Source organism: Tripterygium wilfordii, chromosome 5, assembly GCF_013401445.1.
Source record: "Tripterygium wilfordii isolate XIE 37 chromosome 5, ASM1340144v1, whole genome shotgun sequence".
In the NCBI taxonomy this organism is placed as follows: Eukaryota; Viridiplantae; Streptophyta; class Magnoliopsida; order Celastrales; family Celastraceae; genus Tripterygium; species Tripterygium wilfordii.
The window spans coordinates 10,519,156-10,543,487 of record NC_052236.1 but is presented as its reverse complement, the minus strand read 5'-3'; the positions used below and the strand labels follow the sequence as shown (position 1 = coordinate 10,543,487).

General features: G+C 36.1%; 3 protein-coding genes across 5 annotated transcripts; all 3 read right to left on the bottom strand.

Annotated features, from left to right (window-relative positions):
• Positions 1–540: 540 nt before the first annotated feature.
• Positions 541–4,513, bottom strand: LOC119998265 (protein PLANT CADMIUM RESISTANCE 10). The gene is made up of 4 exons (XM_038845549.1): positions 4,379–4,513; positions 3,492–3,683; positions 2,290–2,516; positions 541–884 (listed from the first exon to the last, which is right to left on the bottom strand). Exons 2-4 carry the CDS (start codon positions 3,661–3,663, stop codon positions 729–731), a joined length of 555 nt encoding a protein of 184 aa, XP_038701477.1. The 5' UTR covers positions 3,664–3,683; positions 4,379–4,513; the 3' UTR covers positions 541–728.
• Positions 4,514–5,565: 1,052 nt separating this feature from the next.
• On the bottom strand, positions 5,566–9,434 carry LOC119998282 (nuclear speckle splicing regulatory protein 1-like). 2 transcript variants are annotated; one of them, XM_038845568.1, is made up of 5 exons: positions 9,271–9,434; positions 7,914–8,084; positions 7,681–7,803; positions 7,029–7,247; positions 5,566–6,230 (listed from the first exon to the last, which is right to left on the bottom strand). In XM_038845568.1, the coding sequence occupies exons 2-5, from the start codon at positions 8,076–8,078 to the stop codon at positions 5,802–5,804; spliced, it is 936 nt and encodes a 311-aa protein (XP_038701496.1). In that variant the 5' UTR covers positions 8,079–8,084; positions 9,271–9,434; the 3' UTR covers positions 5,566–5,801. The 2 variants fall into 2 exon arrangements, with proteins under 2 accessions (XP_038701496.1, XP_038701497.1); XM_038845569.1 differs by having other exon boundaries at positions 9,276–9,434.
• Positions 9,435–10,759: 1,325 nt separating this feature from the next.
• Positions 10,760–23,857, bottom strand: LOC119998123 (transcription factor bHLH60). Of its 2 annotated transcripts, XM_038845348.1 has the most exons (7): positions 22,818–23,844; positions 22,615–22,743; positions 22,461–22,526; positions 13,758–13,826; positions 12,877–12,948; positions 11,842–12,049; positions 10,760–11,170 (listed from the first exon to the last, which is right to left on the bottom strand). In XM_038845348.1, the coding sequence occupies exons 1-7, from the start codon at positions 23,361–23,363 to the stop codon at positions 11,133–11,135; spliced, it is 1,128 nt and encodes a 375-aa protein (XP_038701276.1). In that variant the 5' UTR covers positions 23,364–23,844; the 3' UTR covers positions 10,760–11,132. The 2 variants fall into 2 exon arrangements, with proteins under 2 accessions (XP_038701276.1, XP_038701277.1); XM_038845349.1 differs by lacking the exons at positions 22,461–22,526; positions 22,615–22,743 and having other exon boundaries at positions 22,818–23,857.
• Positions 23,858–24,332: the final 475 nt, after the last annotated feature.

The following is a 24,332-nucleotide window of genomic DNA, read 5'->3' as shown; positions in this document are numbered from 1 at the left end:
TCCAGCCCATATGGAACTCACCTTTCCCATTTTTTAGGGCTGTTGGGCTTTCCAATTACAGCCCATATAACATTTATATTCTCTTTTTTCTAGCGGATGAAAACGGTCGGCTACGGACTACGGTCTAAATCGATCAGTTTAAAAATAAATGAATTGCATAGTTCATTAATAGACCGAGGGAGGGATAAATAATTCGCCTCACACATATAACATTTACCATTCTATTTTTTCTCACGGGGATAAAAACAGTCGATTACAATCAATGTTTTTTTAAATTTTTGACATAAATTTTAACCGACAGACCGATCGACTATTATTGATTATTTTGTCTTTTCAATTATCAACAGATTTTTTTCAACCGGTTTCTTTAAGAAAAAAATATAAATTTTTTTTTTTTAAAAAAAACCAACCCATCGATTCCATTTTCGATCAATTCGGTTACTCGGTTTAGTTTTTAACAGCCCTACAATTGTGAGAGATGCAGTCGAAGAACCTGCTCCAGAGCTACTTCTATAGCCTATCTTCCTGCCCGCCTCGGGATATATATATATATCTTTTTATAACATTAAGCGAACATAGAGCAAATGTTTTTAGGTTGTACAGCAAAGAGGTAACCTCCATCCATTAGTTGAAGCCAAGATTACAGACCATTCCCATATATGCTATTATATCATACAAAATGTAGCGAGTTACAGAGTAAACCGAAAAATTGCTTATGTAGCAGCATGTCATTCCATTGTCTGGACTGATGGAGCTGTTACTACAGCCAGTTTAATATCAGGATGATTAGGATCGCCGGACCTTTCACGGATCTCTCTGTACTCTTGACAAATCGCACACAAATGGCAACAAAAGTGAGTAATGAAATCTCCACAGGGCGCTTCCTGATCAAGAAATTAACCACTACCAATAAGTCATATTACAGCAAACACAATAATCTTCACTTTAAAGTGTAAATCATGCAAGCTAGCATAATGAAAACGAAAATGCTAAGGATCCCAATTTTTTTTTGTCCCAACTATCTTTTAAATGTTGAGATGGACGCACATGATCCACGTGAAATCGTGGGCATGAAATCATGTGCGCCCATCTCAACATTTGGTATAGCAGAGACAAAAACACTCGGATTCGTAAGACTGCTGTAATGAAAAACTAAGAGCAACATGATCCTTAATTAAAAAAAAAGAAAAGAGTAACATATCCTAGAAATTTGGAAATTATTAATTTCAAAAGGCATAAATTTTTTATTGCTCTAGCTTAAGATAATTATTCTGGCAACTCTGTGGGTATCATTGTCACCTGCCAGAGGGTGGTATTCCAGTAATCAAGAAGTTATCTGGTGGCAGTCAATTTATTGCTATGATCCAAACTAATTTAAGAGTTGCCAACAGCAATGTGAAGAAATAAGCGCGAAATGCAAGCAATGCGAAGAAATAAGCTCGAATTCAAATGCCCACGAAAGAATGCAATCAAGGCATATACAATTCCAAAGCCACAATCTTGACATTTTGCATGGAAAGATTCATTATCAAAACATGTTCCTCTATATGGAAGACAAATGCGAGCTGAAATTTCAAGGAAGCAAATAACGGGTCCCCAAAGCAAAGATATTTTGATAAAGTTACGTTGATGTTAACATGAGCCCATTGTCACTAAAAAATTAGTGAATGCTCCCACATTACAATTGAAAGCAACTAGAAATTAGACTTTCCCAGTCTCAACCCAGCTATGCATAACCAACAAAATATTTTTCACTAGATGTGGGCCACATAACATGCACCAAAGTTAGAGTCACCATTCTCTAGATCAGTGCCAGTATTACCAATGCACAATGAACATCCAGTCACGACTAAGAGCTTCTCGAATTATAATACAATGTCTTACTTTTATGTGGACTGTGAACTACCGAGAAGTAATCACAGTATCTTTCACCATTTTTCACCGTAATGGAATTTATCTCATCTTTCTTATTGCATACTCTTTTTTTTGCTAGCATCCATTGATTTGCGGGATTTATGAAAATAAAGATAAGTTTTACTGTTACAATAGATCCCTTGACCATAAATTCTCATTCAAGCTTCTACCAATTTGATGATCTCTATATCGTGCACAGTACATGACAACAATAATTCTAGTATATATAATGCAGGAAATTCAATGTCATCCAAAGCCAATAGCTTATGTATGACTATTTAACAGAATTTTGGTATCCATGGAAGAATGAGACATGATTTAGTCCAACAGCAAGACAATGAAGCGGGCAAATTAATGAACATGAGAAAGTCATACCTCTAGATTATACTTTGCCCGAAGGGCCCTGCGGTAGCCACATGCATAACATGCAACAAAGCATCCAGGTAATCCCAGCAAAATTCCATCAGTCATCATGCAGCAAACAGTATTGACAATAGCCCACAAAATACAATGGGTCGTGCATGATCCTATCAAAGTTCCAGAACCCAAAAATTCAGCATTCTTTCCAAACAAAAAGCAAGGACAAAAAAGTCCTACACAACCTGTAACAAAAAATGACAGACAACAGTTAGTTGATAAATATGAGTTCAAAATAAGTATATGCATGATTTTGATAGTAATTTCTCGAAACACTATTACAAATACAAACTATTACATAAAAAATAAAAAAAGTAGCTCCTGGCCTAGTGGTTGCCATTCATTAGGATTTCGAACAGGTTGAAATTGAAGATTTGAATCATCCCCTCACTAAAAATAACTAAAATCAATATTATTTATCAAAAAAATTACATAAAAATGAAATTGTTTTATAACTATGGATAAAATAATACATCTACATTCAGGGCTTTACTAATAAAAAAACTAACATTTCCTCAAAGCTTACATGTATATAACTTGAAAACTACTGATTAGTCATCAGATCATATATCTCCCTGCCACCCTTTTTCCCATCTCCCCACTCACCCTATTTTCTTTTCAGCTTACTAAAACAAACAAATTCAATGATTCGAAGAGGGTAAATAATAATGACAATAATCACCAAAGAGGAGAAACAAAGTAGAGCATGTACAACTATTAAGGCTAGTGAATTTAATCAATTATCATTAGCCAACTGATACCTTGGGAATTTACAATACAATAGACCAGACACCTTATCTAGCAATGTTCGAGCACTAACTTCCCACACAGTTAAAACATTTAAACCTTCAATATTAGCTAAATTATATGAGCAGGAATCATGTATTACCTAACTAAAAGAAAGAAAGAGAAACCCAAACATAAGATTGGTAGAATTAAAAGAATGGTGGCAAATATTAGTTTGCGCTCCACGACCTTAGCTTTAAAATCTTGACCTATAAAGACTTTTAATTTGGAATCTCTTCTCATAGGTATGTTGTAATGGTACAAAGAGAGGAATAGAAAAAAGGCCAACATTTAATTTTCATTTTCAACTTATGGGGCACCTTCATATTTATCGCTTCTGAAAAATCAAGGTCACAGGGCAGAAAGTAGCGTACAGCTCTGCATATCATCGCAACAAGCACAAATTCCAGATGACCACTGTGTTGGTCCATCACCCCTATGACCAGAAACAGGAGGATCTGCATTTTGCGTAGTAGTCACTGCTTCTACATCTGACTGTCCCAACGGAATATAACGGGGCGGAACATAACTCCCTTGGCTTTTCATTCTAGTGGACAATCAATAGGCTGAGAAGCATCAGAAGCAAGAAAACAACAGTAAACAAGTTAGTGCTTTGACTTACTGCAAGACCACATTAGGTACAGCTCAAATCCACAAGAAATAAAATGTAAAAGAAAGAGCCACCACTGGTCCTGGGGTTGGCATCTCATCTCCTTGACCTTAAGGTCCAGAGTTGAAATGCTGCCCCTCCCCACCACCACTCCTTCCCCTTCCCTTCAGCAAGTAAAATTTGCAAGAACCACCCTTACCACAGCCACTGGCCGCCAACAAATTATTTTGGAAAAACACAAAATCGATCGAAAAACTCCACACAAGCTTAAGAGTTAACCCACATCATGAGATCCCCTCGCAGGGCAAAAGAACAACTATATCTAATTCAGAATTTTCAGTACAATTAATAAGTCAATCGATAAAGGAAAGTTTTTTTTTTTTTCTACATTAAAGAGTGAAAACAAAAATAAACACACAAAATACAATTAAAAAAAAAAAAACGAGGCTTGAACTGGAGACAGACAACATATAATCCAAGCTCTTGAAGAATTTCAACAGGCGGGTTTCATAATCTTCGGTGATTTACACTAATTTCATTGAATCCGATGAATAACACATAAAATCGAAAAACAGAATTCAAATACACGTCATCACCACGTACAGTCTGATAGATCCGAAATGATAAAGTTCGTCAAGAAAAGACGCATACCAGTAATCGAGTCGCTAACAATCCAAATCAATCCCCGCCAGAGTCAGGTTTCCGGGTTGTGTTCTGATTTGATTAACTGGTTCTTTTTGGATTCTACATCACCGTCTTTATCGTACGGTTAATTCTTTTTTCTTTTTTTAAAAATATTTTTGGAACTGGGCCAGGCCCAAAACATGCATCTGGAAGAACAAAGCCGCTCTCCAGACAACAGCAAATGGGGGTCGCTGCTTGCAAAGCCCATAAGTGGTTAGGTTATGATTGGGCTATGCAAAGCCCAATTGATCCACCTGTTGCGGCGGTTGGGCATAGAATATGTCTCCGGGCAATTTATTAATTATTATAGCTCGCTGGGCTGAGACAGTAGAAGTAGAAGAACTGAGAGGTACAGAGCACAAAGCCCAGACCCAGTTATTCTTTTAGGCTTTTAATTAGCTCTAATCTTGTGAATTTATCTTCGTTCAATGATTTGTGGTGTTAGGAATTCAGTAAGCTTGGATTTTCCTAGAAAAACAATTTTCTTTAGGCTTGGCTTAACTCAAAGCAGCTAATAAACACTACTCAATTTCGTGAAAATTGAATCCAAAATCTAATTTGTGCTTGTTGGTACCATCAACCCTGGCATTCTCTGCGTTTTTGGGTTGTTGAACAAATTAATTCAGCTTCTAAGCTTGTTTTCTAATTTTCAATTTCATAATTTTGAGCGGGTAAACATGAGTAGAGATGGTTATCTTCTCACACGAGGAATTGCATTCATCTATTTCAATTCAATTTGTTTTAACCAATACCCAAAAGTATTATCCTCTAGGGACTCTGTTCTACGTAGTTTTTGGATCCTGTTTCATAGATGATGCAGGACATCATCATATTAGTTTAGGTTTCCTAGGTTTTAGATTTCAACACACTCTAATTAATTATGCTAGTAGTTTAATCAGATAAATGAATATTTCATCAGAGCAACACAATGCCCTTTGATTTCCTTTGAGATTTGGCTCACATTCTATTTTTTTGCTTCCACCACCTCTTCTACCTGCACATGCCTCGTGTTTAGAACAACCATAAAATCAATCTCTTATCACCAAAAAGTAGAACCCAACCCAGGTTAATTTGGGAGCATGAGATCAGAATGTCATGTTAGGTGAAACATAGCTGACACAAATATAACAGAATTTCAATTTTTGGGCCTGCAGTGAAAAGATATGATTGCTTTTTTACTTGGAACTTTATGGGAGGAAGTCTTGGATTGCATTTTTGATACAGTCCAGATCATGCAAATGGTTACTATCTCCCTATTTCAAATGTTTTTCCCATGGAAAAGAAAAACAAGCATCGGGGAAGTTGACCTCAAACAGTTGCATGAAAATATACATTATTGCTCAACTCTAAACCCCCTATGACATGCTCAAATAAAGGGGGTGATAGTACTTTACTGTTCTTTAGCCCTCTTCCGTGCCAGAAAACGTTCCTTGGCAGAAGCAACTGCATCTTCATTCCGTTTGTGGCGGTCACGCATTTGTTGATCTGCACTAGGTTGTTCAACATAAGTTCCATCTTGTACACAAGTGTCAGAAATTTGCTTGTCTGCAACAGGGTTTGCCTCGGAAATACTCTTAGAATCAGATGATGTTTCACCTGCATGCCTTTCTTTCAACGGGGAAGAATCCGGTGGCAGATTCATGTCTTTGAGTGGATGACTTCTTGCCGATGTATCAGCAGGAACTTTACCGTCTTGATCCTCTGCTTTCCTTAATTCAGCCCGCTCTTGAGGCTTCCTAGACAACGCCTTATGTGAACCAAATGCAACATTCTTTTCCAGGTTGAAGTAAAAATCACTCAAGTCCGTCTTCTTGGTAACCTGGAAAGAAATCAAAATCAAATAGTAAATGATATTATCTGTAAGGGATTTATCAGTTTATCGGAGAGTTAATCAAGTGCATGGCAAGTTTCTACTTTCTAGGTAAGTAAATAAAATTATATAAGACAAATGCCTAATCAAATAAATTTCTATTATGGTTTACGCATGGTTCCACCAGATAACACACATTTAAACTTTTATTAACAGTCGATCAGATAAGGGACTCCCGATACAGTTGACTGCAATCACCAAAGCTTCTGCACACAGCAATCCTGCTTCCTTAAGCAACCCTAATATTCCAACCTGGAGGGGAACCAAGGTTTTGCAAACCCCTCTATGTTGTGGGAATCAAATTGCAACCTCTCACACCCGAAGTGGCATTAATCTCTTAAATGCTCCTCGAATATTAAAGGCTTACATCCTGCATATTTACATTAACATTCCTCTAAAAATGATTGGATGTCTAATTCAATGACAACTAACTTGGACCGTCAATCCAGCCAAGATCCAAAAGACTTGTGTTGTAGGACTAAATTATAGTTGTAAGTAGTGATAAAAACTTTCCTGTTGCTACCTTTTACTCACGAACCATGGCTTGACTTCAGTAGGCTAAAGGACAGGGTACAGGGATAGAAACAGATGCAGATCTTCATTAAAGCAAACAGAATACTTTCAGGTTTTTTTTTTTTTTGAAAAGCAAAGAAATAGGCGAACATAGCACAAAAGGGTCTAGCAAGGAATTAACTCAACGACAAGTGAAGAAAGATTGAACCAAGTACAGGCAAAAGTCAAACATACATCTTCTTTCTCCTCACGAAGTTCACGCAAGCGCTCTTCCTCCATCCATTTCGCCTGCTCTGCAAGCTTCTTCTTGTAAGCACTAGTCACAAATTTGTCCTTGTCTGCATAGATATGGTCCTCTTCGCTTCTCTCTTTAGCAAGCTTTCTTTCATATACTATCTCCTGCGACTGCTTCCGTTCTTCTGCTTTCTTGATTAAATTTTGAATGTACTTTGGCTGAAAGAGAAAATAGCATTATGATACATTATAATCAGTTTTACTAGTAACCACAAAAAAAAAATTTCAAATTTAAACTTTTATCCTCTAACAAAGTAATAAGCATATAAAAATTGTCCAACAGAGTAGCTTATCATGCTCAAAGCATTAAGATTTTTTTCTTCATAAAGTTACAATTGGGCCGCAACATGCAAATTATGCCATAAACATACTCTTTTCTTATTAGCAATTCATGATTCACATGTTAAAATATTACATGAGTGCTAACAAAACATGGTAAGTCTTAATGGATAACGAGAACTTCCAACAACAAGCCATTTGGTCTGGCCTTGATTGAGTACTGTTGTCTTTAAACTCCATCCAAAGCTTACCAAGCAGCCATAAGTTAATATTAACCTAGCTCTATAATAAGCATAAAGGAACAGGAGAGTACCTTTCTCTCTTCACGATCTTGTGCACGTGGTCTAGCAACTTTCCCTTTCATCTCATCATAAACTCCATCATAGTCAAACACCGATGGATCCTCTTCCAATGCTTTCTTATGCTGCTCCTCAATCTTCCAAAATGAAAATTGACAAGTAATTAATGAAAAAACCAAAATGCATATTAAAAATACAAGAAGAAATGAAATACAAAAGGAGGATACTCATGTAGGGAAGAGCATACTTCCTTGAGAGACTTGTTCTTGCTGGCCTGTCGCGAAATCTCTGACTCAACATTATCATCGTCATCATCACGAAATCCAAGTGGCGTTGGTAGAGGAGGCCTCCCTGGCTGCTTTTTCTGCTGCTGTGATGGTTTCACCCGCAACTGTAGCCCGTAACCCTTCATTTAATTCTAAAGGAAAAAAAAAACCAAAAAAATAAGCAAAGATAAGGCATAATGTTAATTTCTCATTCTACCAATCATGTCAGTAATCTAATGCATAACCTTAATGGCACAATAAAGTGCAGGCACACATAATCCAATTTCCACTATGCCTCCAAATCTAAACTTTTGGAGTAGGATACACGCAACTATGCTTTTGCACAACTTCTACAAACCACAATGTTTATTCTGGAATACAAAATAATCGGATTGTATGTTTATGCTACCTTATAAGATATCACTTTCTAAGGTGTTTGTTGCATTTTTTATTAAGTTTAGATGGGCACATATCAACGACAGATGATACTAACTCTTTTATGATTTATGGTTGGATTTTCTTCCAAGATGGCTTAGTTTTCCCTAGGACCATAAGTCCTTTTTATATAATCTATTCTGCAAAAGAAGAGTTCCTTGTCTATTATGTATCCTTCCATTGCTGCTAATGGTAACAATAAACATTGTGGTTTTTAGAAGTTGTACAAAAGCATAGTTGCGTGTATCCTACGCATGAGATATTGCAGCTCAAGTATAATAGCAGCTACCTTTGCTTTTGATATGAGAGAAAGCAACTGAAGCTTACAAGTGCTCTCCAGTCTTGTCAAAAAGGAGGAGGAAATGCTAATCAATACCCTATAACAGTCCAACTAACAAGAAAAAACATGTTCACCAAAATATACAGCAGAGATAACATCCAATATTCTACTGTTAATTACATGCCGAAGATAATAATGCTTAAACAAGCATAAATATAGTCTCCCTTGAGATCAGAGTGTAGATACATCAATTTGTTCATAGCTCCCTTTTGAAAAATTAAAAAGGAAAAATGAAACAGCACCAAAACAGTAAACACAATCTTTTTGCAATGCAAGCACCTAAATACAATCAAACTCCAAATTAGAATCACATTAAAGTGGCCCAACCCATCTAAATTTTTAATCAATAATCATACACAATTTGAATACAACACAGCCAACTCCTAGTACAGGATAAAACTAGGTGATTTCAATGCGATTATTGTACAGAATGACATTTGCTTCATGAAGGGTTTTGCTAAAAAAAAAACCAGAAAGTACACTAAATATAGAAAACAATCGGAACATAAGAACCCAAAGTCCTGAATCAAATGAGAACGAATCACACGAACATAATTACTAACCTTACTTGAGATCTGAACCGAAAAACACCTTCTCCAACTGGCCGAGACGAGGACAAAGTGAGGCTGGCGCAGAGGAGTACACTCTTCAAACAGAGGAGAAGACCCACGACTAAGGCTGGAGGGGGAGAGACCGGAGGCAAGGACAGAGTGAGGCGGTCGTCACTCGTCGCCAAGACAGCCCTAAAGAGAAATAATGTTTTTTCTTTAATTTTTTATTTTAAAACTCAAATTTTGTTTTAATTGGTTCTCAATGACCCAATGACCCAATATCTCACAAAATGCAAACCCAGACCTGTTAACTAAGATTTGGGCCGGGTTTACACCGATCCAATAAATATCTTATCGGGTCAGTCCGATACGATACGGGTCCGACCGAGTTTCATGACCCGGTGTACACCCCTATCTCCAGCTAACAATGAAGGTCCAGTTGGCCAAGTTAGAGAACAGATCAACCCAGAGTTTTTTTGCTGCCACTTGCAGGTCCAGCCCATTTAGATAAATGAACCTTTTTCGCTATTTGTCACCTCATTGAGGTTCGCTTTCTTGCATCAATAATGTGTCATTTCTTAATATTTTTTAATTTTTATTTTCCGTTGACAAGGAAATTATTCCGGAAACAAGTTGAATGATAGTGATATGATAGCCTAGAGATAAATCTTTTTGGAGCAAAAATCGTATGCACTTGAAAAGTCCTAAATAGCAATACTTTTGTGACTACGCATCAATATTTTATACAACTTATATGATTGTTTGTTAAAAGACTTTTGTACGGGGAAACTAACGACCAGAGTAAGCCTAACGGTAAAAACCCATTTTGGGTTACCCCTTTTGAAAATGATATCATTCAACGGGTAACCCATCCATGACCCAAAATGAGTAAATTCGTTTTCATTAACCCAATTCTAGGGAAAACAAATGCTATCCCAAATCTCAATTAATAATATTTTAATCAAAACCTCTCTAATATTCTCGGCTTTTCGCACGAACCTACCGATTTCTTCTCTACTACCTCTCTACCGATTTATTCCCTACGATCTCTCAATGAGTAGTATCAATGTATGACATTATTAGTATTAAAACAATTTGTTGTATTTGTTATAATAATTTAAAGTTAAATTATGTCAAAAAAATATTAAAATATTTGATGTAATGTTAAAATTGATATATCTTGGAAGGGTATTTGAAAACTAATAACCCAAAATAACTTCTTTAACTTAAAATAAAGAAAACTTGTACTCAATATGAGTTTTTGGGTTGGACATTGAGAGGTCAAATGCTCAAAAGTTAATAGTCTGGCCAACCAGGATGTTATGTGTCAATTTTCCTTCCTTTACTGGTCAAAGCTGCAATAAATTTGGGCGTGAACAGATACAAGATTGTATGTTCAATGGCATGGCTTGTCGTGGATTACCATTAGTCATACCAAACCATCAAGACCTAAAACTGTAAAAGCCATGCATTATAAAAAAGGAATTGAAGAGACAAAAAATAAATAAAAATAAGTTACTCATTTATTCATCACAACAAAAAGCTCTTTGCTTAGTCTCTGGCATAACAATGAAGTTACCATCTTCAATAATAGCAAAGGAGATGGCTCTTTCAATGCTATTTTACAATATGAATCAACCAATCAATCATTTTGCAAACCTGAGTATTGGATTGAATGACTCTCTAAAGTTAGTATATATAGAAAACATATAAATCATATATATAACTTACTCCAATTTCTTGTCTCCAGCTGAATGAATAGATTACGACGAAAACCAAGTACTAATGTTGACGCCTCTTCTCTAGCTACATCTTGCTATCTGCAAATACTATATTTGATATATACACTACCAATGGTTGTTCCATCCGTGGCTTCATAGCTCCATTTTCAAATGATTCGAGTGCAGAGATGCTGCGCCACAATATCATTTCGAAGTTAGTTGCATGGTCTCAAGTTCTGCTTCACTTATCAAATATTAGTGATGACCCATCACTAATGGCTTTCGTATCTTTTTTAGATAAGAAATGAATGCCGATGCTAATAGTCATAGATAGTGAATTCTACAAAGAACGTTCATCTCTATAACATAGGAGAAGAATCGATTTTTTCAGTTCAAATTGTATGACACTACATTAGATTGACGAGTACAGCAAGAAACAAAAGATAAACTAAAAAGTAGAAATCAAATTCTAGTACTGCTTCTCATCATATGGGGGAAACATGTTTTCTTCCACACGTAATAAATTACACCATTAATGCTGAAAATCTTAAGAATAAGGAAAGCTCAAATTTTCTAATTCTGCTTTCAAGGTTGTGAAACTTTTGCTACAAAATACCTATAAAATGCTCCACAATTATATGATATGGATTGTGAAGGAAGTCAAGGATAATTAGCATTTATAGTTCTCTTTTGTCTCCCTGTTTTCCAAGACGCAAACTATATTACTCATTGCTACAACAATGTGAATCTGTAAATGAAAGATGGCATGTACTTTTGTATATGTATATACTTGTGTGTCTCAGTGTGATTTAGTTTTCAATACAAAAAGTAGGGAAAGGGCTAAGCTCGATTTAGTTCATACCTGAATTTGCAGAGGAGTCATAGGTCAGAAGTGAGTTCTCAGAATTAATGAAGTTATGACTGTCTTCTTCTCTCCCCCAAACTGGTGGGTGAATAGCATCAAAATGCCATTGCGGTTGGGACTGTAGTCCGTTTTCATTGACCTGGACTTCAGGCCACATCAAAGGCATAACCATGTTCGGAAAGTTATTATCCATTACAGATCCACTCTGCAAGTTTTGGAGATAACTGTGAGCATCAGCAACAAACTTCAATCATCAATGGAAAAATTGATCATTGGAGAGAACATTGCAATGAAAACTAGTGATTTATGTCAACCATTTGAAGCAAACTGACAAATAAACTAAGGAAAATGCAGGACATTCAGTCTAATAAAATAACTCATTTGCCTACAATTTCACATATACCCTCTAAATGATCAAACATCAGCGTCAGCGAGTACTTATTTCACTTTTGCAAGCACACTTAAGGTGCATCATTTTGATGTTGAAAACCCTACACGGCATTCACTGGTGTGGCATGACATGATTTGATACTGCTGCATGGCATATAGACCTATTGTAGATTGTAGACAATTTCTGCCCAATATGGGGCCTATACTGGTATAGTACTGTTCCAGAGTGTCAGTGTAATAACAGCAACTTGTCTACAAAATTGATATAATAAATCACCCTTTCAAACATCCAGAAAGGTGAATGTGGGCAGATGCAGGGACCAAATTTGACCCACTTCCGATCACGTATTAATGGATATAACAGAAACCTTCAGAATACTTTAAGAAAAACTTATATCACTCTTATCATTACAAAGCCTTACTAATTTATTTCCTATTCAAACTAGTAAAAATTATTTAGGAATCCCCACATGTAAAATAAATAAATAATGTAAAAGTCCATTAGATCTGAAGTTTAACAAAGACAATGCCAAAAGCAACTCTACAGGAACGTAGCACTAAATCAACCAAGACAGTAACAAAAGGGACATGACTTTGCACAGCAGTTTGTTTAACTGATTAATGGAAAGAGGTTATACTCACTTCTGCAGTCAATATACTGTCAAGGTTGAAATCAATTCTAGGGTTGACCGCTGCCAGCTTCATAGATAAAAACTGAAACACAGAAACATTCAGCCAGATTAAGATAATGGCAGTTGAAGATGACCATACAATTACAAGAATTGAAGCTATCTAACATTCCATTCATTTTTCCTTCATTTTCTCCGGGAACTTTTGTTTTCTCTGGGATTGTATAGGCTGATTGAGAAAGAAGCTGTGACATAATTTAGGTACAGGGAAAGAATATCGATGACAAAGGGAAAGAATATCGATGACAAAGGGAAAGTCAGCACTGTCCAAATTTTGAACCCTGAATTCTATTATTTGCAGGCAAGGAGTAAGACAATAAGTTATCATAAAAGACTGATACTAAGTTAAGATAGATAATGGAAGGTCATCTCCCTAAAAAAATTGTTTTGAAGGTTACAAATCAAAGTAAAAAAGGATATCAATTAAGCACGAATTTCAAAAGTAATTGCAGCTGAGAAGTTTCGAGAGCTTATCCACTGAATAAATCTCATATTCTCCCTTGTGTTCTACCAGCCCACAAAAGGTACTAGAAAGTAGAAACATAGCTCAAAATAAGCTACAATTGTCCTTCATACAATTTGGCAGGCATGTGCATGTTTGTGTGCATCTCCGGGTGCGTGATTGTACTCTGTGTTGTCTCTGTGTATGAAATAAAATATGAACTAGACCTTTCGTAGTCCTAAACCTGCCTTCATTAGTTGAGCCAAGCACAATTCACGGTAACTTCACCATCAGTTAATTCCAAGTCTCACATAAAAAAAAAGTTCAAGTCAAAACTTTATAGTAGCATCACCAAAATGATCAAAATAATGCCTGAGATGCACAAGCCTGACCTCCACTTGATGCTGTAGAGATTGTACATGGTTGATGATTTCATCTAGCACCAATGCTGTACCAGAAATCTGCAGATGGACACATTCCGAATAGTTAGTCAAACTTTCAAGCAGCTGTTTTATTGCAATTTACACGCAACCAAATTATGAAAATGTGGCACTTAGAATAGGTTCTTCTCAAGTTTGATTCACAGCAACTAAATGCTGCAAGTGGGAGTCTAATGTTATAATATATCAGCCAGCTCTTTGTTATGATATGAGTTTTGATGATGAAGTGTGCATTCTATATGTTGATCAAAATATGTGTTCTATGTTTGCTATGCATTCTTAATTATATTCTGAACTTGTTTCTATCCTTTAATGCTTTAATTTGCAAGGCTAACAAAGATCAAGACATGAAGCTTTTAATCAAGCTTACAAGTCACTAAGTTTCAGGTTTCAGATTTCATTATGATTTGTCTTGTTGTTTTGGCCATTACTAATCTTACACAAGTTAGCATATCACAAGTTGTCATCCTATAAAGTCAAAGCTTGCTGAAATTCAATGAATGAGTACAGAAAAGAAAGATTAGCAGCTGATTTGAAATGGCAGCTAGCAAAGCATGCTGAAAATTAAATTATGAAGACTTTCCTAGCACCTACAAACATCACATGTTCAAGTTACTGCAAAAAGTTAAAGATGGCTGCAATTGTTGAAAAGAAAAGCAATGAAGTAGGTGAAAGAGATAAGAAGTCAAAGTTGGCTGTAAAAGAAGTTGGAATTATTGAAGAGATGAAGAAATAAATGGAGAAGACAAGAAGTGAAATATAGCTGCAAATGGGAGCTGAAATCTTTCAAGATCACAAAGCCTTAAAAGTCAAAAAGGTCTAGCTCCATGCAACGGTCATGTTTAGGAATTCTAGTGCATATAAATGCTTCTATATACTCCATAGAACAACACAGAACTTGATTCCAATTCTCTGAGAGTTTTACAAGCATTCAAGCCTTCATTCTTACTCAGAAAATACTCGAGCTTCATTGTACACTCCTTGATCATTATAGAGTCACTTTGTACACACAATTAAGAGTCTAAGTGCTGGTGGTTAGCTTACAAAATCACAAGAAAGTGAGGCTGGCACTTGGTAAGCCAAAACAGCCATTGTAAAGTGAAGTTGGCACTTTAAACAACAGCTGGTGTAAAGAGAGAGGCTTGGCTCTTCAACAAGCAAATCATAGTGGATTCAAACTCTCAAGGAGGAGCCTTGAGGAGTGGATGTAGGACTATACGTAGCCGAACCACTATAAATCTGTTTGCACTCTCTTACCCTACTCTTTACTTGTTTATTTGTGTGTGTGCTTGTTGTATTTAGTTCTAGTACTTGATTCCTACTTGAACTAACCTAGACCTCAAGCTTATATTCACTAATATCAAGTTTCTATAAGATTTAAAGTAATCTGAAATCAGTAGGTTTAAACTCAAATTTGACATATTTTTAAGGGTAAAACAATTCACCCCCCCCTCTTGTGTTACCTAGATTCTTTCAATTGGTATCGGAGCAAGGTTTTAAATTCTCATAAGAACTAACATTCTAGAGAATTAGATGGCTGAAGAGTTTGGAATGTCAATTAATAAACCACCATTCTTTAAAGGAAAAGACTATGCTTTTTGGAAAAATAGAATGGAGATTTTTCTACAATCAAATGACATTGAGTTATGGGAAATTGTAGCAAATGGACCATATAAACCAACAAAACAGATCAAGAAAGGTGAAGAAGAATCAGAGATTGATAAACCTAGAAGTGAATGGAGTGAAAATGACAAGAAGTTAGTGTCCTATAATGCAAAAGCTAAAAACATATTACACTGTGGACTAAGTAGACAAGAATATAATCATATTTCTACATGTGTAACAGCTAGAGATATATGGAAGAAATTAGAAGTTAAGCATGAAGGGACAAGTCAAGTTAAGGACTCTAAAATAAATATTCTTGTTCATAAGTATGAGTTGTTCAAAATGGAACCTCATGAGTCAATATCTGATATGTATGGAAGGCTTACTGGTTTAGTAAATGATTTAACTGCTCTTGGTAAAGTGTTTTCAGATGCAGATCAAGTTCAAAAGATCCTAAGATCTCTACCTAAAAAGTGGGATGCCAAGGTGACAGCAATTCAAGAATCAAAGAACTTGAAGACATTACCTCTTGAGGAACTCATTGGTTCCCTAATGACTCATGAGCTAAAATTGAAGGATAGAGAAGTAGAGGAAGAAGAGGACAACAAGAAAAGAACTACTGCACTTGCTGTACATAGTTCCCATGAAGATAGTGAAGATGATAGTGATGCTGATACAGCTTTGCTGGTTAAAAATTTCAAAAAATTTATGAAGTACAGGAAGAAGTTTCCTAACAGAAGCAAAAGAAATGAAAAAGGTAAAACAATTGATGAAGTTGTTTGCTTTAATTGTGGCAAAGCAGGACATGTTAAAAATGAATGTCCAAGGAGGAAAAGAGCACACTACATAGATAAGAAGAAAGAAGATAAGAAAGCACTTAAATCTACTTGGGATCTAGATTCTTCAGAGTCGGACCAATCTGATAATGAAGATATCAGGGCAAACTTTTGCCTAGTTGCTAAGGAAGAAGCTCATTCTTCTGCAGAGGTTAGTGAATCTGATTTGGACTCTGATTATGATGATATTTCTATTGATGAATTATTTAAATCTTTCCAGGAAATGTGCAATCAAAATGAAAAACTTATCTTTGTAAACAAGAACTTGAAAAAGGAAAATACTAGCTTGAAAGATAAAGAGAAAGCATGTCTAGAAGAAATAAGTAAATTACAAAGCAAGCTTAACAACTTAAACATAGAACTAGAGGAGCTGAAAAATTTTAAGGACATTACTATGCCTGATAATTCAGATTTGCTAGAAGAACTTAGATGTCTAAAAGAAAAGAACAAATGCTTAGAAGAGTCTTTTAAAAAATTTTATGCTAGTTCAGACAAGCTTGATAACATCCTATCTATGCAAAAACAATATCTAGATAAAACAGGGATAGGATACAATCCTACTAAATTGAAGGAAACATTATTAGAAAGAAGCAAATTTGATTTTAATGCCTCTACCAGCTCAGTAATTAAAAATTCCAGATTCAGGTCAAGAACTATAAATAAAAAAATTGTCCAAATTTGGGTTCCTAAAGGAACATATGTTGTTGATACTAACCACCAAGGACCCCACAAAGTGTGGGTACCTAAATAAACACAAATTTTCTGCAGGTTTGTCTAAAATCAAGCCTTAAAGCTTGTGAATGGTTTCTGGACAGCGGGTGTTCTAGACATATGACTGGAAATCCAAAATTGTTTTCGTCCTTCACAAAGAAAGAAGATGGAGGATATGTAACTTTTGGAGACAATGCAAAGGGTAAGATCCTAGGTATAGGGTCTATAGGTAATCTCTCTTTGGTTTGCATTGAAAATGTGCTCTTGGTAGATGGTTTATCTTACAATCTATTAAGTATTAGTCAATTAACAGATAGAGATCTTAATGTGTGTTTTTCTAAGAAAAAATGTCTTATAACAAGTGCTGAAAATGTCACAGCTTTAACTGGTTTCAGAAAAGGTAACGTTTATAAAATTGACTTGGAAATGTTACATGCAAGTTCTGTAAAATGCTTAGTTGCATCTGAATTAGTAATTGAAAATTGGCATAGAAGACTTGGACATATAGGTATGAGCACCTTAGCTAAATTGACTAAAAGAGGGCTAGTTAAAGGAGTTCCAAATCTGAATTTTGTCAATAATGGTGTCTGTGATACTTGCACAAGAGGCAAGCAAGTGAAAAGCTCTTTTAAACCTAAAGATGTAGTTTCTACTTCAAGGCCATTACAACTATTGCATTTGGACCTTTTTGGTCCTAGTAGAGTAAAAAGTCTTGGTGGAAAATCTTATGCTTTTGTTCTAGTTGATGACTATACAAGATTTACATGGGTTCTATTTTTAGCACATAAAAATGAGGCCTTAACTGAATTTTCAAAACTAGTAAAGAAATTGCAAAATGAAAAGAGTTGTTGCATATCTAGAATAAGAAGTGACCATGGAGGTGAGTTTGAGAACAATGAATTTGTAAAATATTGTGATGAACAAGGTATTTCACATAATTTTTCAGTTTCTAGAACACCACAGCAAAATGGTGTGGTGGAAAGGAAAAATAGAACTTTACAAGAAATTGGAAGAACTATGATGCTTGAAAACAATTCACCTAAGTATTTTTGGGCTGAAGCAATAAATACAGCTTGTTATGTCTCAAATAGGTTAACAATAAGACCTATTCTTAAGAAAACCCCTTATGAGTTGTGGAATGGAAGACCTCCTAGAGTTGATTATTTTAAAGTTTTTGGATGTAAATGTTTTATTCTAAATACCAAGGATAATCTAGACAAATTTGATTCCAAATCTGATTTAGGTATCTTTCTAGGCTACTCACTGGTTAGTAAAGCCTATAGGGTGTTTAATAAAAGAACTAAATGTGTTGAAGAAGCAATACATGTTAAATTTGATGAATTATCTACTCTAACACCTTCTTGTGAGAAAAATGTGGATATAGTAACAGAAATTGCAGAATTAACAAACAAGGAAAAAGCTGGTACAATTTCTCCAGAGAAGGAAGATGACTCTGAAGAGGAAGTTGACATTTTTGGAACTAAGAAACAAGAAGAGAAAAATGAGTATAAAACTCATGAAAGCACAACTTCAATACCAACCATAGTAGTGGATCCAAAGAAACCAAGGTACACAACATATCATTCACCAAAAGAAATAATTGGTGATGTACATGAAGGAATTCAGACCAGAAATTCCAGGTTATCATCTCTTAATGTTTTCAATTTTGTTGCACTCATTTCTAAGATTGAACCTAGGAATATAAGTGAAGCTATAGATGACAATGATTGGGTTATTGCCATGCAGGAAGAATTAGATCAATTTCAAAAATGTAATGTATGGGAACTAGTTCCAAAACCAGAAAATAAATCAATCATAGGTACTAGATGGATTTATAGAAATAAAATGGATGAAAGTGGTGTAGTTACAAGGAATAAAGCCAGGTTAGTTGCACAAGGTTATAATCAACAAGAAGGCATTGATTTTGGTGAAACCTATGCACCCGTAGCTAGAATGGAAGCCATAAGACTATTAATTGCATTTGCATGTTACAAAGGAATAAAATTATTTCAAATGGATGTTAAAAGTGCTTTCTTAAATGGAAAAATTAATGAAGAAGTGTATGTTAAACAACCACCAGGGTTTGAAGACTTGAAACATCCAGATTATGTTTTCAAATTAAATAAAGCTCTTTATGGATTAAAACAAGCTCCTAGAGCCTGGTATGAGAAGCTGTCCAGCTTCTTAATTCAATGTGGTTTTAGCCGTGGGAAAATTGATAACACTTTGTTTATTAAGATTAAAGATCAAGATATACTACTAGTACAAATATATGTTGATGATGTGATTTTTGGAGCTACTAATGAGTGTATGTGCAAGGAATTTGCTGCAAGAATGCAGGGGGAGTTTGAGATGAGCATGATGGGTGAACTTACCTATTTTCTTGGCTTACAAGTGAAACAAACGCCTAAGGGAACACACATCAATCAAACCAAATACATAAAGGATCTTCAGATCAAATTTGGAATGGACAAAGCTAAACCTTCTCCAACTCCTATGGCAACTACAACTAAACTTGACATAGACTCAGAAGGCAATGAGGTAAATTCAAAACTCTATAGATCCATGATTGGATCTTTGCTATATTTAACTGCCAGTAGACCAGATATCATGTTTAGTGTATGTTTGTGTGCTAGATTTCAATCAAATCCTAAGGAATCACATCTAAAAGCTGTCAAAAGAATTTTTAGATACTTAAATGGTACCCCTACTTTAGGACTATGGTATTCTAGAGAATCAAACTTTGATTTGTTTGGTTTCTCTGATGCTGATTATGCAGGCAGCATGATTGATAGGAAAAGTACCTCTGGCACATGTCAATTTCTAGGAAGAATGTTAGTTTCCTGGTATTCTAAAAAGCAATACAGTGTGGCTCTATCAACCACAGAGGCAGAATATGTAGCTTTAGCGGGCTGTTGTAGTCAACTATTATGGATAAGACAACAACTAAGTGATTTTGGACTCACATATTCAAAAATCCCAATTATGTGTGATAACACAAGTTCAATCAATCTATCAAACAACCCTGTGCATCATTCCAAAGCCAAACACATAGATGTTAGGCACCATTTTATCAGGGACCATGTCATAAAGGGTAATGTTAGCATAGAATACATTGACACTACTCACCAACTTGCTGACATTTTTACAAAGCCCTTGAATTCTGAGAGATTTAAATTCTTAAGACATGAACTAGGATTAACTCAAACATCTTAGTTTCTACCATGCATCATTTCAGGGGGAGCATTCAATATTATTCTTTTTGATTATTCCAAAAAGGGGGAGAAACATTGACAAATTGACAAACATCAAGACTTAAATCTGATTTAAGTCATACATATTTTGTCATCATCAAAAAGGGGGAGAATGTTATGATATGAGTTTTGATGATGAAGTGTGCATTCTATATGTTGATCAAAATATGTGTTCTATGTTTGCTATGCATTCTTAATTATATTCTGAACTTGTTTCTATCCTTTAATGCTTTAATTTGCAAGGCTAACAAAGATCAAGACATGAAGCTTTTAATCAAGCTTACAAGTCACTAAGTTTCAGGTTTCAGATTTCATTATGATTTGTCTTGTTGTTTTGGCCATTACTAATCTTACACAAGTTAGCATATCACAAGTTGTCATCCTATAAAGTCAAAGCTTGCTGAAATTCAATGAATGAGTACAGAAAAGAAAGATTAGCAGCTGATTTGAAATGGCAGCTAGCAAAGCATGCTGAAAATTAAATTATGAAGACTTTCCTAGCACCTACAAACATCACATGTTCAAGTTACTGCAAAAAGTTAAAGATGGCTGCAATTGTTGAAAAGAAAAGCAATGAAGTAGGTGAAAGAGATAAGAAGTCAAAGTTGGCTGTAAAAGAGTTGGAATTATTGAAGAGATGAAGAAATAAATGGAGAAGACAAGAAGTGAAATATAGCTGCAAATGGGAGCTGAAATCTTTCAAGATCACAAAGCCTTAAAAGTCAAAAAGGTCTAGCTCCATGCAACGGTCATGTTTAGGAATTCTAGTGCATATAAATGCTTCTATATACTCCATAGAACAACACAGAACTTGATTCCAATTCTCTGAGAGTTTTACAAGCATTCAAGCCTTCATTCTTACTCAGAAAATACTCGAGCTTCATTGTACACTCCTTGATCATTATAGAGTCACTTTGTACACACAATTAAGAGTCTAAGTGCTGGTGGTTAGCTTACAAAATCACAAGAAAGTGAGGCTGGCACTTGGTAAGCCAAAACAGCCATTGTAAAGTGAAGTTGGCACTTTAAACAACAGCTGGTGTAAAGAGAGAGGCTTGGCTCTTCAACAAGCAAATCATAGTGGATTCAAACTCTCAAGGAGGAGCCTTGAGGAGTGGATGTAGGACTATACGTAGCCGAACCACTATAAATCTGTTTGCACTCTCTTACCCTACTCTTTACTTGTTTATTTGTGTGTGTGCTTGTTGTATTTAGTTCTAGTACTTGATTCCTACTTGAACTAACCTAGACCTCAAGCTTATATTCACTAATATCAAGTTTCTATAAGATTTAAAGTAATCTGAAATCAGTAGGTTTAAACTCAAATTTGACATATTTTTAAGGGTAAAACAATTCACCCCCCCCCCCCCTCTTGTGTTACCTAGATTCTTTCACTCTTAACAAAGGAAAATCGCAACACCTCCTTTATTTTAGGTCTTTCATTCATTTTGAAGCAAGAAAGCTGAAAATCAAAGATCCTAATAGCATATGGAAGAAACAAATGGTCTAATGATAATATTTAAGCATTGCCCTCATGATGTGATCCTCAAGATCTCCTTCAACAACTTTGCCAAAGTCAAGCTTGAAAATTCATCTCCTAGAAAAATAGCCCTAATTTATACAAGGGAAAAAAAACCCCAATTATCGCCAGCTAAACTCCTCATAGAAAACAACACATGATCCTTGCTGTGCCTACTATTAATCAAAAAGAAAGTTTTTATTTTCAGAAGTCAGATTAATCACTTTATAAATTATCACATCATGTCTCCTTGTAATAATATTGTGCTTTTGAGAGAGGAATTTGTTAAACAAGTGTTCTTTTGTGATCACTTTACAATTTTCTCAAGAGGAACAAATGCAGAACTTGGAGGACCGTCCACATCATTGTGTTCAAACTATTCTACTGAAAGGCTCGGCCACATACAATTGCCAATGAAACAAAAAGACTTTCTGGGTTGGCTCCGAAGAGTAATATTGTCACCATGTCATCAAAATCCCAATTATCCAGAATAGTTTTCAAAGGTTATATTACTTCCCGTCTTAATCACAACAGCAAGGAAATGTGCAGGTAATCACAACATTACCCACTTTGACGCTTTTTCTTTGGCCAAAAGCAACCACCACTTTTCGAGAAAGAAAAAAGGTGACAACGACAAAACCGTTAATTAGGGTTTATTATAATTTAAGCTAAACATAGATTGCACTTTTTCGGGGACGATTAATTATATAAACCAATTATTAGTACTAACCTTGTTGCAGCCGGGGACCAGCTCTTGCAGTAGCTTCATTCTGGCGTTTATCTTCTCTCTCCTGGCCTATTAAACCAAAGAATTAATAATTCATTATAGGCTATAATCCTTAATTAGTGATTTAATTAAGGGTTAATTCTGAGATTCCGCTCACTCTTTCAGCTAAACTGTGGCTGTCGGTGGCTTGACCACGACGGGCACGAACGTGCACGTAAGGAAGCTTCTCTGCATCATCGGAACCCTCGTTTGCGGCGCTCTTGCTCTTTTTGGCACACCCTTTGCCCTAAATCCCTCAAAAGAATTTTTCATTAATTAGGACGTAATTTCAAATTAATAATGCGACGAAAGCAACAGTACCTTCTTCTCTCGTTCCTTTCGCTTCACCGACCTCTGGGTCTGATTCGGGCTCTGCTTCTGGCTTTTGTTCCCCACCGTCGGTTCGGAGACCAGCGGCTGCGACAAATTGGGGTACGATTCGGTGTCGGCCGGCTCGTTCTTCACCGCTTTCTCGAGATTCGCGCTGGAATTAGATGGCACGCAGCTCAATTCGGGTGTGTGGTTCTCTCTGGCGAATACGGAGAATCTCGCGGCGCCCTCGATCAGAGTAGTGGTTGTTGGAAGCGTCAAATTACCATGTGGATACGGTTTTATACCGTCCTCAATAACAGGCTTCTTGCTAGACGCAGGGACTGCCGAAGATTCGCCGGTTCCCGGCGAGTGGAGAAGCGCCATGGCCTGAGTGGGCGGTAGCTCGAGGAGAGCAGTGAAGGAACTCGCGTTTTCTGGTGGTACGCTCATCAATTGCTGGATTTCTTCTCTGAATTGCAGAGAATCCAGCGCCGTATAGTCTGGCTCCGGTCTTTCAGGGCTGGATCTAGCTCCAGATTTTTCAACTGGCAGCATAATGGGAAAACACGAGTTAACAAACACTGTCAATTCAATCAAATTGAGTCCAGTAATGACGATGAAAGCGATTTTGAAGATTGAAACGGGTAAATGAGGTAGAGTAGAATTTATGGCAGGGGTGTGGTGGTTTGAGTCTATGCGTTTGGAGATTGCAGAGAAGGTGCTCCAATGGCTATTTCTTATCGGCCATTTGAAGTACAGAGAAAGCAACGTTGCCGAGTGTGGGGTGCCTGTTTAATTATTATGGGAGAGAAAGTGGACCAGACATGTACTGGTTTAACTGCACAGTTCGTTGAGGTATACGGGCTTTTTATCTTCCTTTCGGTTTCTTTGTTAAAATATGCTTTTCTCGGCCCACTTTATTATGGTTGAGTTTGGTCCAGCGGTGGCCCAGTGGGCCTGTAAACGAGTTAAATGGCTTCAAAAATTAAGTTTTGGCCTCAGCTAGTTCAAAGCTGGTGGACCCCGACTCCAAATTCAAGTGTTTTATTTTTTAAAATATTCTTGCTAAGGATGATAATTCATACCCAACACGATGTGATCCCGTCCTGACTCGCGCAGATATTTTTTGATCCAATATTGAATGCTTGGCATTTTATTTGTTGGATTATGGATGTTGATGTTGATTTTGATGTTGGATAATATAAGAAATGTTGAAAGTTGATGTTGATTAATTAAATTAAAAATAGTTATTGGATTATATAGGTTTATTTGTATATCAATGTTGATGTTGAATCGGGTCAGATTGAGTTGTGTTGGTTCGGATAGGATCGGACTACTTGATCGGGGCGGAGACCCATGGGTTTTAGAGGGGCGAGGACGGGTAACCATGATCCACCCTCGCCCTGTCCTTAATTCTTGTTGCTAATCAATTAGCCTATGCTGAGTTTAGAATGAGACTTAGTGCAGTTCATGATTTGTTGTTAGCTTTAATCTCTTGCATCAACCATTTGATGTCGACACTCT

Excerpts from the sequence above, each read along its gene's own strand:
- LOC119998265 (XM_038845549.1), bottom strand. The coding sequence starts at position 3,663 with ATGAAAAGCCAAGGGAGTTATGTTCCGCCCCGTTATATTCCGTTGGGA. Across the intron at positions 2,517-3,491 it reads TTGCGATGATATGCAGAGCT|GTTGTGTAGGACTTTTTTGT; the intron begins GTACGCTACTTT and ends TTTTTGTTACAG. Across the intron at positions 885-2,289 it reads GGGCAAAGTATAATCTAGAG|GAAGCGCCCTGTGGAGATTT; the intron begins GTATGACTTTCT and ends TTTCTTGATCAG.
- LOC119998282 (XM_038845568.1), bottom strand. The coding sequence starts at position 8,078 with ATGAAGGGTTACGGGCTACAGTTGCGGGTGAAACCATCACAGCAGCAG. Across the intron at positions 7,804-7,913 it reads AGAACAAGTCTCTCAAGGAA|ATTGAGGAGCAGCATAAGAA; the intron begins GTATGCTCTTCC and ends TCATTTTGGAAG. Across the intron at positions 7,248-7,680 it reads AAGATCGTGAAGAGAGAAAG|CCAAAGTACATTCAAAATTT; the intron begins GTACTCTCCTGT and ends TTTCTCTTTCAG.
- LOC119998123 (XM_038845348.1), bottom strand. The coding sequence starts at position 23,363 with ATGCTGCCAGTTGAAAAATCTGGAGCTAGATCCAGCCCTGAAAGACCG. Across the intron at positions 13,827-22,460 it reads TGGTCCCCGGCTGCAACAAG|ATTTCTGGTACAGCATTGGT; the intron begins GTTAGTACTAAT and ends GTCCATCTGCAG. Across the intron at positions 11,171-11,841 it reads TGACTCCTCTGCAAATTCAG|CATCTCTGCACTCGAATCAT; the intron begins GTATGAACTAAA and ends ATTGTGGCGCAG.